The 13,074-nt window shown below is 38.7% G+C and overlaps 1 protein-coding gene across 2 annotated transcripts in view; it reads right to left on the bottom strand.

Annotated features, from left to right (window-relative positions):
- Window positions 1–10,132, bottom strand: part of LOC106053768 (potassium channel subfamily T member 2-like) — a 54,334-nt gene extending 44,202 nt beyond the window's left edge. Inside the window, exons 1-4 of one of the 2 annotated variants that reach the window (XM_056038989.1) lie at window positions 10,022–10,132; window positions 9,601–9,821; window positions 3,857–3,925; window positions 988–1,067 (exon numbers count right to left, since the gene is read on the bottom strand). In XM_056038989.1, the coding sequence (XP_055894964.1) occupies window positions 988–1,067; window positions 3,857–3,925; window positions 9,601–9,773 (322 nt within the window). In that variant the 5' untranslated portion in view covers window positions 9,774–9,821; window positions 10,022–10,132. The remainder of the gene's footprint in view (window positions 1–987; window positions 1,068–3,856; window positions 3,926–9,600; window positions 9,822–10,021) is intronic. The other variant, XM_056038990.1, reaches the window with a different exon arrangement.
- Window positions 10,133–13,074: the final 2,942 nt, after the last annotated feature.

The following is a 13,074-nucleotide window of genomic DNA, read 5'->3' as shown; positions in this document are numbered from 1 at the left end:
AAGATAAAGGCACATTCTTCGTCCCACATGCTAGGACAAATTTGTACAAATACTCCTTCTTCCCTAGTGCTATTAGAGCATGGAATGGGTTGCCTGAGCTAGCTAGGAAAACCAGTGACTTGGCAGAATGCATGACTAAATGCATGACGCGTAGGACGTAATCATTTAAATTTCTTTTTTGAACTAACGTCTGTATTATATAAGATAAGATCCCATTCTAGGATCAAGTTGAAACTTTGCACAATTATTCAGTTTCGAAGTCAAAACATAAACAAATTAATTAATTAATTAATTAAATAGGGATAACAAATTAATTTTGTTTTATATATTGAATGGAGGAGATTAATCTTGCAGTATTTAGCTATATGACAGTAAATGTGGGGTTCTTTCCCTGTTATAAAGAGAGTGTCATATCTGGGATATTAATATTTTTACGTTGGGCTGGTACAGTGACTAAATATTTTCTTTATCGCGGGGCCCATCAAATGCGCCGGGCCTGGGAATGTTTTCCCACTCGACACCCCCTAAGGCCGTCTTTGGCTCTGGAACAAAAGCTTGCCAAATATAAAACGGTTGGCCCGCTACCACCAAAGCGAGCGCCACATCAACCTGCATATGTGGTAGATAATGTTTCAGAATATGGCTCTACAGGTTTTATAGTCACATGACTGAAAATATCCAACTCTTAGGCCTACTGGTCTCTTAGTTTAACTCATGTGGCCAGATTTTTTCAAGGGGAATACATTCTTTCCTAAATCATTTCTATGTATTTCTTCTTAAGCACATCGATAGTAAAAAGTTAATACAATCATTCCATCATATTTAAGACTTATCAGAACAACTGTTATCTGGCCACCAAGAGCTTAATTATGTATTGTCATTCTAATTGATTAAAACACACAAACAACATCCTTTGAAGAGACAAATGATTAGAAGGTTAAATTTAGCTCGTATTATCAAAGTGAACAAATGACGTCATCAACTTACGCGTGTTTGGGTTTCGAATGAAGAACTTTCGAAGTTGACCCCGGAAGGAGACTCTTCGCCCCAGATTATTCAGTGCTCGTCTGAATTTAATGTCATGAAAGAAAAAACATTGTTAAAAATAATGTAGGCCTAGATCTATATAAAAATGAAACAAATATATGCACTTTTAATAATTACTAGATATTATAATAAAAATGCTTGACTTCTCGTCAGTAGATTAATAAGATTAATATTTCACGTGGATACGCAGCCCCCGCTGCGACCTACATATTTTGCCGTATCCAGTCATAACCAGTACTTGATCTATATCTAAAAGCAAAGTAGCACTAATATAGGCCTAAATCAGGACCGGATTTTAAACTTAAATAGGACACTAGGCTATTTGAGATAGGGGGCCCCTTATAATCAACATTACGCCAAAGTTGTCCATTTCTTCAAAATGATTAAAAATATCTCTGGAAACTATTTGAAGGGCCCCAAGTAAGTGGGGGTCCTAATAAGTCCTAAGCATTAGATTGTTGCCTAGAGCACTGCCTAAATCATTAACTAACAAATACAGAAACATAAACCTACTAAAATACTCAGCAAAGCACAAAGATACAGAATTAATTCACATTTCTTTGTTCAAAATGCTGCGACCCGTAACAAGTTGAGGACCGACCCCTCAAAACTTCTGCCCAAATTGCTATCGAAATTGAGGAAATTGAACGATGCGATAACTGTAATTTTTTGAAAGTAAATTATGTAATCTTGTGTACTATGGGGCGGAGTAGCTGAACTCTAAGCCTCTTGACTTCCGAAGCAAGGGGTATCGGGTTTGAATCCAGGTGAAGACAGATTTTAAATTTTTTGGCCAAGAAAAGCATTTATAAAGTTTAAAGATAAATTCTTTTCAACAATTTATTTGTTTCGTTGGATGTCATTTTATAGTAGGCCTATGACTTTACAGACAAAAGGACGAGCTTTCGAATGAGGCCAAACATGGAGGGATCCCTTTAATTATTCGACTGTTGCAGTATAGTAGAGAGTTGTGCTGGCCACATGACACCCTCGTTAACAGATTGCCTTTACATTACCTGTCCTATAGATCGCAGGGTCTAATAGGTGAACTATCTTGTCCACAACCGTGTATAACAATCTAGACCTACATATTGGCCTAACTTTTCAATCACCCTTCATAATAATAATTCTGCGTCAGAGAGTGTCAAAACTATAACTATAGAATAGGTCTGTGTTTAAGATGTGTTGAATCTCGCGTGATATTTTTTTTTCTAATACCCACCCCGCCTCCCTCAGACGTGACATCGGGAAATTTCGATATTTTAATTATTATGCCCGACGCTTGTATTGAATACTAATATCAATGTGGAATATATTTACATGATTTCTGACATGTGACCCTATATATCTATAGGCCTACATCAGTCAAGCAGAAGACAGGGGGAAATAATCAGTGGTCTGACATGTTATCTTCATAATCATATGTACATGACGCGAAGCGGAAAACCAGTGACTTGGCAGAATTCAAGTCATTGGTTAATATGCATGACTAAATGCATGACGCGTAGGACGTAATCATCTTCTTTTTTGAAGTAACGTCTGTATTATATAAGATAATATAAGTGAAAGGACATTCAATTGCAGCACCGCCACGAGAAAGAATCCAGAATGTTCAAATTCTGTAGCTTCAATAGTTTATTTTACTGTAAGTTCATTCGGAGGTGGCGTGCTGAGTGGTAGAGCGCTTGGTTTCCGTCCCGGGTTCGAATCCTGGTGAGGACTGGGATTTTTTTTTATTTCGGGATCCCAAGGGCGCCCCTGAGTCCACCCAGCTCTAATGGGTACCTGACATTAGTTGGGGAAAAGTAAATGCGGTTGGTCGTTGTGTTGGCCGCATGACACCCTCGTTAATCGTGGGCTACAGAAACAGATGACCATTACATCGATCTGCCCTATAGATTGCAAGGTCTGAAAGTGGAACTTTACTAGTTCATTGGGCGTGAGAATGGGGGGGGGGGTGGCTGGAGATATTAATTAAGGCACTGATGCCTAGCTTACGGCCCTCTGGCATCTCCTCCCATAAAAGGACCCCATATCTCAAATAAATTAGGGCCTTTTCAAGTATAAATACGGCACTGAGGTTAGATAACTATTGAATTATAGGACGTTGGAAACATCTATTATGTAAATTCTCTCGTGTCATTATGCAGTGTTAATTTTTACTATCATTTGATTGAATGAGTAATTGAATGGTGAGATGAATTGTTTATGTAACAGTATTAGCGTCTAACGCTGCATTTTCCTTTATCGTGAGACTAGAATGTAAAGTAATGTTTGACTTCTCTACACACTAGTTGACCAGTTTGGTTGTATGTAATAGTAGGCTACTATACTCATTTAAAAAACAACACTTTTGTTTCATACTTATGACACTGTCCTCGATTTCGAAGACTAATTGGCTTGGCTACCTAGAAGGGGGCTCGAGGTTCGACACCCGACTCGGGCAGAGTTGTGTTTACTGAGCTGCCTAAAGGCACCCCCCTCCCCCCCCCCCCTCCACTGGTCCACAAATGAGATCGGACCAAAAGCGCTCTGAGCATGCTATAAGCATGAAAGTAGCGGTATATAAAAGCTACAATAATAATAATAATATGCCTTCAAGAATTTCATTATTCCCCTTTTTTGTTAACTAGCGCCTTTATTAGACATTTCAGCAACATGGGCCTCAAAATTACAATAAAATTAAAGGTTAGACAAAACAATAGCGATTTACTATCGCAATGGTCGACTAGCCAACGTTTGCTAATCGGTCAATCGTATCGGTTGATTGGCCCGCGTAATGGTTTATCGATTGATTGATATAACTAACCTGTCATCTCTGTAGCCTTGTGACGGTCTCGAGGCCAAGTTATTTCTCTCTTCGTCGGACAGGCCATATCTAATGGAACAAATATTTGTTTAAAAAAAATGATTATTAGTTAGGAAAAGTATTTGGATATTTACTATTTTTTTTTACAGAAGGGAAGCAAATGTCATATCTTGATGACCACCGGTGTCTTCCCTTGCTGGAAGATGGTGACAGCCAGCAGCACACATTCCTGTCAGAGGCGGCCTTAAGAAAGTGGGCGAGTGGGGTAAAAAGCCCCAGGCCCCGTGCCTTAGGGGACCCCGCGATAAAGGGAACCGCCAGCCCTTCGTACACTTTGTCGTGGCTTTGATATGACGCTCGCCCCGCGAACTGCTAAGACCGCTTCTTCTTTTAATTGACAGACGTCTCTTCTAAGAAGGTAAATTGCATTCTATGAGTATCTGTGTGTCAATCTAATCGTGCTTGATCCACTCTGCTAAATCATTGGTTTACTTGTTGATTTCAGACATCCCACTCCATGTTCTAGGGAAGGCATAGCACTTCTATGACTTTGTCCCAGCGTATGGAATAGGAAATGTTTAAAACGCTAAAGTAGAGTTCTCCTTTCAGACCTTGTGATCGACAGGACAGAGGATGTCAAGATCCACGGTTAACGAGGGTGCCATGTTGACAACCGCCTTCACTTTACCCCAACATGTCAAGTACCCATTAGAGATAAGTATTTGAATCCGGGTCCTTTGGTCCGAAGGCCAAAAAGCTTTAACACTCTGCCACCGCGCATCCTTTAATAAAAAAGATTGTTATATATAGCTAGCAATCTCAACGGTCTTCAACTTAACTGATTCCTGATACATTGATACATTGTTTTGAGTTAGCAGCTCTTTGTTGTATAAGACTTGAGAACCACTGATAACGTATGCGGGCAAAATAAAAATAAAAATAATATAAATAATAAGATAATAATAGATAATGTCGATTTCAGGGTCCGCCAGTGATTCAGGAACGTGACCAGTAATTAATATTAAAAAAAAAATGAAAGCATTTAATGATAACAGCGCCCCCTGTTGATCTCAACTGTACGGAGTATATTTTAGTGGCCACCGAAAAGGGAAAAGACACTATTATTTTTGTGCGGAATGTCTGTCCGCCCCTTTGTCCGTCCGTCCGTACGTCCCGTTTAGATCTCGTAAACTAGAAAAGATATTGAAAATCCGACATCATAATATGTTAGAGTAGACCATTCAAAGTACTGATACAACGGCTGCTTTTAAATCACTTATGCAAGCAGTTATTTCATAAAAAATACACTACTTTTACAACTATTCACTATTAATAGTAACAAACACCGGAGGTTCTTAAGTAGGGGAGCTAACTATTTACCATATTTTAAACACATTTATGCAAACGGTTTTAGATTATTTGTCAAAAGATTTATTTTTATTTTTTACATTTTTATTGCTAAGTTTAGTAAGTTCTGTTATACTAACTACTACATTTACACACAAAAATTTTTTTTACTTTTTTTAAAGAGAAAAATTCTATTAAGTATGCATATAAGTTGGACATAATTTTAAAAAACAATTAACAAGTAATTTTTCATATTATCCCCATCTCGGAAGTAACTATATATCGCGTGACCAAAAGAATTTGAGAAGACCGTGTTTCTTGTATAATAATTTGCATGGCTTAAGTTAGTAAATTCCAACGTTAAATTTGAATAAAAGATTGGCTTTTAAGAAGAGTTCAGGGTCTATTTTGGCTTTAAACTGATCACTATTTATTAAATAACTTATCAACCCGCGGCGTAGCATACACCACTATTTAGTGACGGGTGAACATTTCCTGACGTTTTCGGAAGTGAATAGTGATAGTAGCGGGAAGTATTTGAGACATCCACACCAGTTTAGCCTCGCCCTCATAAACGCCGGAAGTATTCATATAGGCAGCGACGCAGTGTATTGTCGAGCAGAGTGTATGACTGTATTTCCGTGAATAAGAACAACGGACAGGGCGTCGCCTAGTTTTCCTGATGTTTGCAAACAACTTATAGCCATCTTGCGAAATTCGAGAGCAACAGTTTCGTCGATGAGATTTTTTTCCAGAACTATGCGACTGATAGAAATAAACAGTTACCCGATGCAGGAATTTCGACTACATTGAAAGACCTGTTGACTCCACGAAATTTATGTGAAGCGGTGGCCATGGTTAGGAAACGAAGGGCAATACGAAGGGGCAAAATCAAAACAAAGCTACAGAAAAAACATGCAAATATTTTAATGCCACCAGATATTTACGTGTGTATAAAATACACACATAAATGTAGTCAAATATAGCATGTATAAAGAGAAAGATTACTGGTTCTCCCCCCCCCCCCTTTTTTTTTTTATCCATAAGCCTCGCTCTCACCACGAAAGTTTCGTGGGGTAACTCTAGTCCGACTTGCAGAAATAAAAGAGTTATCTTTCCATGACTTTTTCATCGAGGGTTAAAGACTCGGCGTGCTAGCGTGGTGTCCCGCATGGTTTGGCCACGAAGAGAATTATATATATACTAGTCGACCGGCGGCATGGCATACGCCGTTATTTTACAGGCCACTGCAACCTATGCGACCGCAGTGGGCCCCGCACTTTCATAAGACCCGCACTTTCATAGGACCCGCGCTAATTCAAGTTGTATAAATTATTAAATTAAACCATTTTATAACTTAAACTTAAACTTAGATAGACAGATTTCTTTTCTGAGGTATATTAGAAAACAAGGGCGGTAAGCAAAAGAGACAAATAATGTGTCGGTGTCTCGAAATAAGATTGAAGTAAAGATGATTGCAGGTCATGGCAAGCGTAGCTAAGAGTAGTGATTAGAGATGTCTAATAAGCTTCAACTCCTCGTTATTTATGTCGTAATAATAGTGTTTTTTTTTTTTTTTTACAAAATATCCTTTTTTTTAATAACTAAAGCTTTTTTACTCTAATGACGAATATAACTACACACATAGCAAAGGTCAAGACACGGGTAGCAATAGACACACCATCTCGCATGAGTTTACAAATGTAATCGGTGAAAATCGACAAAAAAAAAAAAAAAAATTCACGACAGGGGCCTAAAATAAGCCGAGCTTAAAGACAGACTGTTTTGATTAGTGTTAGTGATACCTTGTAAATGTCCTCGACAAGCTGCCTTCATTAAGATTTATAACAACATTTGTTGGTATAAATCTAAGGGAGGCAATTCAACGAGGTCATGTGTTTTTTTTTTTTTAGATAAACATATAATAAAAGTGGGCCTTTAGCACAGTTGATTCTCAGTTCCATAGACGTGGGCTAACTCCATTGGTTCTCTCTAGGCCAGTGTGCAAGAATAATGAATGTTTATTATAGGGCACTGCTTGCATTGCTTGGATGGCAGTGTGCAAGCAGGATTATAACAGTACGAGCCGGCCAGCCGCGGCGTAGCATACGCCCCCCCCCCCTTCTTTTTTCTGAGCTGAGTCGAGGCAAAAGTTATAATGGGGTAACTCTAGTCCGACTTGCAGAAATAAGAGCGTGATCTTTCTATGACTTTAACGTGGGCCATGAAGAAAATTATGTATATAAATGGATTAGTGCCACTTTACTTTTTATTTCTTCTGTTCTTAAGGATCTCTTGAGGCTGTAAACATGGAAGCAATAGTATTTATATTATGTTTCACTATGATTTATTATTAGTAAACAAGTATTGTTGTACAGCCTTATTTGAGGTTATTATGTTTAGCTGTTGGATAAGTTACAGCAATACATTGAAGATCGACTGGCCAAGTGCGCTTGAAGTTAGCTTGGCTTGGCTACCTAGAAGGGGGCTCGAGGTTCGACACCCGACTCGGGCAGAGTTGTGTTTACTGAGCGTCTAAAGGCAGCACGGAAACTCCTAGATACCCCCTCCCCCCCCCCCCCCCCCCCACTGGTCCACAAAGGAGATTGGACCAAAAGCGCTCTGAGCATGCTATAAGCATGAAAGTAGCGGTATATACAAAATCTATAATAATAGATAAGCTTAACAGAGAACTCACCCATTGCCTACAGCAAACAGAGAACCCACCTATTGCCTACAGTAACCATGAACTTATTGCCCAAAGTAAACGTAAACTCACTCATTGCCTACAGTAAACATAAACTCATTGCCTACAGTAAACATAAACTCACAAATTGTCTACAATAAACATAAACCACACAATGCCTATGGCAAACATAAACTCATTGCATACAGTAAAGATAAACTCACAAATTGTCTACAATAAACATAAACCACACAATGCCTATGGCAAACATAAACTCATTGCCTACAGTAAACATAAACTCACAAATTGTCTACAATAAACATAAACCACACAATGCCTATGGCAAACATAAACTCATTGCATACAGTAAAGATAAACTCACCCTTTGACTACAGTAAATATAAACTCACTAATTGCCTACAGTAGGCATAATCTCATTGCCTACTGGAAACATAACTCACCCAAGTCCTACACTAAGCATAAACTCATTGCCTACAGTAAACATAACTCAACCATTGCCTACGGTAAACACAAACTTACCCATTGCCTACGGTAAACATAAACTTACCCATTACCTACGGTAAACATAAACTTACCCATTGCCTACGGTAAACATAAACTTACCCATTGCCTACGGTAAACATAAACTTACCCATTCCTACGGTAAACATAAACTTACCCATTGCCTACGGTAAACATAAACTTACCCATTGCCTACGGCAAACATAAACTTACCCATTGCCTACGGTAAACATAAACTTACACATTGCCTACGGTAAACATAAACTTACACATTGCCTACGGTAAACATAAACTTACCCATTGCCTACGGTAAACATAAACTTACCCATTGCCTACGGTAAACATAAACTTACCCATTCCTACGGTAAACATAAACTTATCCATTGCCTTCCGTAAACATAAACTTACCCATTGCCTACGGTAAACATAAACTTACCCATTGCCTACGGTAAACATAAACTTACACATTGCCTACGGTAAACATAAACTTACCCATTGCCTACGGTAAACATAAACTTACCCATTGCCTACGGTAAACATAAACTTACCCATTGCCTACGGTAAACATAAACTTACCCATTCCTACGGTAAACATAAACTTATCCATTGCCTTCCGTAAACATAAACTTACCCATTGCCTACGGTAAACATAAACTTACCCATTGCCTACGGTAAACATAAACTTACCAATTCATACGGTAAACATAAACTTACCCATTGCCTACGGTAAACATAAACTTATCCATTGCCTACGGTAAACATAAACTTACCCATTGCCTACGGTAAACATAAACTTACCCATTGCCTACGGTAAACATAAACTTACCCATTGCCTACGGTAAACATAAACTTACACATTGCCTACGGTAAACATAAACTTACCCATTGCCTACGGTAAACATAAACTTACCCATTGCCTACGGTAAACATAAACTTACCCATTCCTACGGTAAACATAAACTTATCCATTGCCTTCCGTAAACATAAACTTACCCATTGCCTACGGTAAACATAAACTTACCCATCGCCTACGGTAAACATAAACTTACCCATTGCCTACGGTAAACATAAACTTATCCATTGCCTTCCGTAAACATAAACTTACCCATTGCCCACGATAAACATAAACTTACCCATTGCCTACGGTAAACACAAACTTACCCATTGCCTACGGTAAACATAAACTTACCCATTGCCTACGGTAAAAATGGACTTCTCCTTGCCGTCTCCAGATGCCTCGTAGTCGTCCTCATCCGTGTCGTCGTTGGCGAAGATTTCTTCCACGAAGGAAGAGTCTGATGAGTGTATGCTGGTCAGTGAAGCTCTTCGCACCTCGGAACTCCTGGCACGATGTGTAGTCATTGCACGACTTGACGATCTCTCAGCAATGATTCATCCAGTCTTGTCACTCTAGTGCATGACAATTGTAGGAACACGTAATGAAGATAAATCTTATATTGAAAGTACAAGAGGGGGGGGGGAAATCTCTTTAAGAACAAAATCAGTCACATTTAATGATGTGGTGACCAAAAGAACAATTATAATAGTTGATATTTCTCTGCCAAGCTCATTCCTGTTATATTTTTTAAACTTAATCGAATGAAACTTACATTATGGGAAAAATCTGACCAGAGTTCTTAAAAGCTTGGAACCTAAGCGAATTATCACAACGTGGCTTGCGTAACGACGGGCAGAATGTCGATAGAAATGTAGGCATATAGCACAATTCTAAAACGCCAAACAGGCAGGCCCATAAATTTAAAAGAAAAAGCTTGGTTAAAAAATACAAATAATGATGTAATCTCGGGTAACTTTGCATTGAGTTTAAAAACCTAACTATCTTTAGCAGAAATATAGAAGGATAGTAGTGGTTCAAGTTTTAAAACCTAACTACTTAAAGCTATTTATAGAAAGAAAGTGCGTCTAGTTTTGTTTTGTTTTTTAATGGAGGGGAGATAATTATCTATTATTATGAGAGAGAGGGAGAAAGTGTTTGGAAAGAGGGATGTGAAGAGAGAGGGGAATTAAAATTCAGAGTGATCTCAAAATATAGAAATTGGGACATGAGCCACTCTCACACAAACCTTATTGTTGTCGCATTACTGCTGGGATTATCAGACGCCAGGAGAAGTTTTAAAATGTAAAATTGTTCATCTTGTTCTCTGCTGTCGTTTCCTGTACGACTACCATAGTATCTAGTTAATGACTTGTGCATCTCTACCATCAAAACACAGAGAATAGAACAAGTGGACAGTGAATATAGAAGCGCAGGTCCTTAAAAAGAAAGTGGAGATAGATTGCCCCACACTCTAAGAAAAGATGCCAACAACAGAATTAGGTAGGTATTACATTGGGGCAGTGATGCCCAAAATACGGCCCGCGCGGCCCGCGACGTGGTTCCATCCGGCCCGCCGAGACGTCGGCACAGAGTGTAGAACTCACTCCCCCCCCCTTTTTTTTTCCAGAAGAAAAAGGGTAATTTAAATGTATCTTACCAACGTTAGGGTACTCACTTTCACTTTGGTGGATTGGTACTATAACTATAACCTTTACCATTCGTACGTTTTTGAAATGAGAGAGCTGAAGAAACTACAAGTGAATTCTGAACTTAGAACTACCATGAAAAGTGAACGGATCTTTCCTTTTTTTATTTCTTTTGTGTGGAACATGCTCTACTAAGTCCTGTTTAGCCAAAATATTTTATTTCTAAAGAAACTTGAACAAGAAATAAACGGCACTTTTAAAAACAATATGACGTCATTCTTATCTTATCTTATATAATACAGACGTTACTTCAAAAAAAAAAAAAAGAAGATGATTACGTCCTACGCGTCTTGCATTTAGTCATGCATATTAACCAATGACTAAAATTCTGCAAAAACTTAAATTCTGCCAAATTCTTGGCGAAAAAAAAAAAGATTGTTAAACTAGACTTTGGAGGATAGATGGGGGGAATATTTAGCTAAAAGAGGCACACACAAAAAAAAAAAAAAGAGAAGTAGCTAGTCCAAAGCTGCTCACATTATAAGTAGAGAAATGAGGCCCATTTCCGACGTATAAAAACAGACAACTTTGAGATATTTCATTAATTAATGTTAACCCTTAAAATGCGTGTGGTATATTAGTCTCTAAAATTGTTTGTTTGTTGTAAAATGTTTTACATGTTTCGGATGTTCCTTCAGAGTTGAAGATAATTACTTCCTAGTCCAAACCTCCCGCAGGACGACGGGGGGATGGGAACGGGCAGGGTTTGAGCCCTGGACCATCGATAAATCTGAACGACAGTCCAGCGCTCAAACCGCACGACCAGGCAGCCATCCAGAACATCAGAATTGTAATTCCTTTTGGTATGCACTCATTGTAAAACAGCTCAGCACTTTAAGGGTTAAGTGCTAGATCCACAAGTTTCTAAAAAGAAATGTTTCAGGTCAGTTCGTTTCGTATTCGTATCTATTCGTCATGTGCCCCGAGACACGAGTGTCGGAAATTAAAATGGCCCGCACGTCGAATCAGGTCGGGCATCGCTGGATTGGGGTATTGTTGTGTGTGTGTGGGGGGGGGGGGGGTTTCTATGGTGACGGTGGGAAGAGGTGAATGATGCAAGATAAGTAGCATTGTCGTCAGCGGTCTTAGTTAGGACAGACGACTCCAGAACGTGAAACTGAAAAGACCAGTTGTTGTAGTGAGTTAGACTTTGTTTAAAATACTGTTACAATCTTCTCTATCAAGCCTTCTGCGAACACTGCCCAACAACACAACACATCTAAAACATCAACTTGACAACAAGAGCTTCAATAAACAAAAGTGGCGGTTTATTTACAATTACATCAACAACAGCCAATAAACACAATTGGCTACAGTAACTTCAAATGCTTTGCTACACTACAGAACTGCCTAACTAATCACTACAAGTCTCTCTAGCTCGTACAGCTACATTTTCGAGGACTCACTTCGTAGCACACAGTCCTTACTGCTTGCTGTCCTGGACTCTACTGTCCTTTCTAACACACTCTCGTCTGTAAAGGCTTTGTGGTCACATGACCATAACATTGGTCATATTGCGTGCATTAGTAGTAATGTCCCTTGTTCACCAGCCCTTGACCTGTGTGATTGGCCTGAATCATGTATGTCAGTAGGCCGCACATACATTAACCCTTTCAGTCCGCCACTAGGGTTATAACAATACCATTTTATATTATAACTAAAGTCTACTATATTTATTGGAAGTTGAGTTTGTCTATATTTTATTAAAAAATTATATTTAGTTTTTTTCACAAAGAAGTTATAGTCAAGTTTTACGAGTTAAGGTATAATACGCCTACAGCGGTTTAGTTGTCTACCAGCAGTTTGGTGCTACAAGTCAACGATCTTCAACAACCAATGGATTGGTCACACCCTAAGAAAAGATGCCAACAACAGAGCTAGACCAACCTTAGATTAGAATTCCCAGGCAGGGCCTGTCCTACAGATTGCGGGGCCCTATGCGAAACGGATTGCGCGGGGCCTTTTATAGATTGTGATAAGGATAATAAGTGAAAATAAATTCGTCTTTGCATTTTATTCATCATTTACTTAGTACAAAATCACTGTCAAATAACAGTAGATAGTAGTTTTCCAACAAAAAGCCAATAAACATTCTGCTTTTTAGATTTACTATCGACTG

Source organism: Biomphalaria glabrata, chromosome 8 (assembly GCF_947242115.1).
Source record: "Biomphalaria glabrata chromosome 8, xgBioGlab47.1, whole genome shotgun sequence".
Taxonomy (NCBI): Eukaryota; Metazoa; Mollusca; class Gastropoda; family Planorbidae; genus Biomphalaria; species Biomphalaria glabrata.
This window is presented reverse-complemented; position numbering and strand designations above follow the sequence as displayed.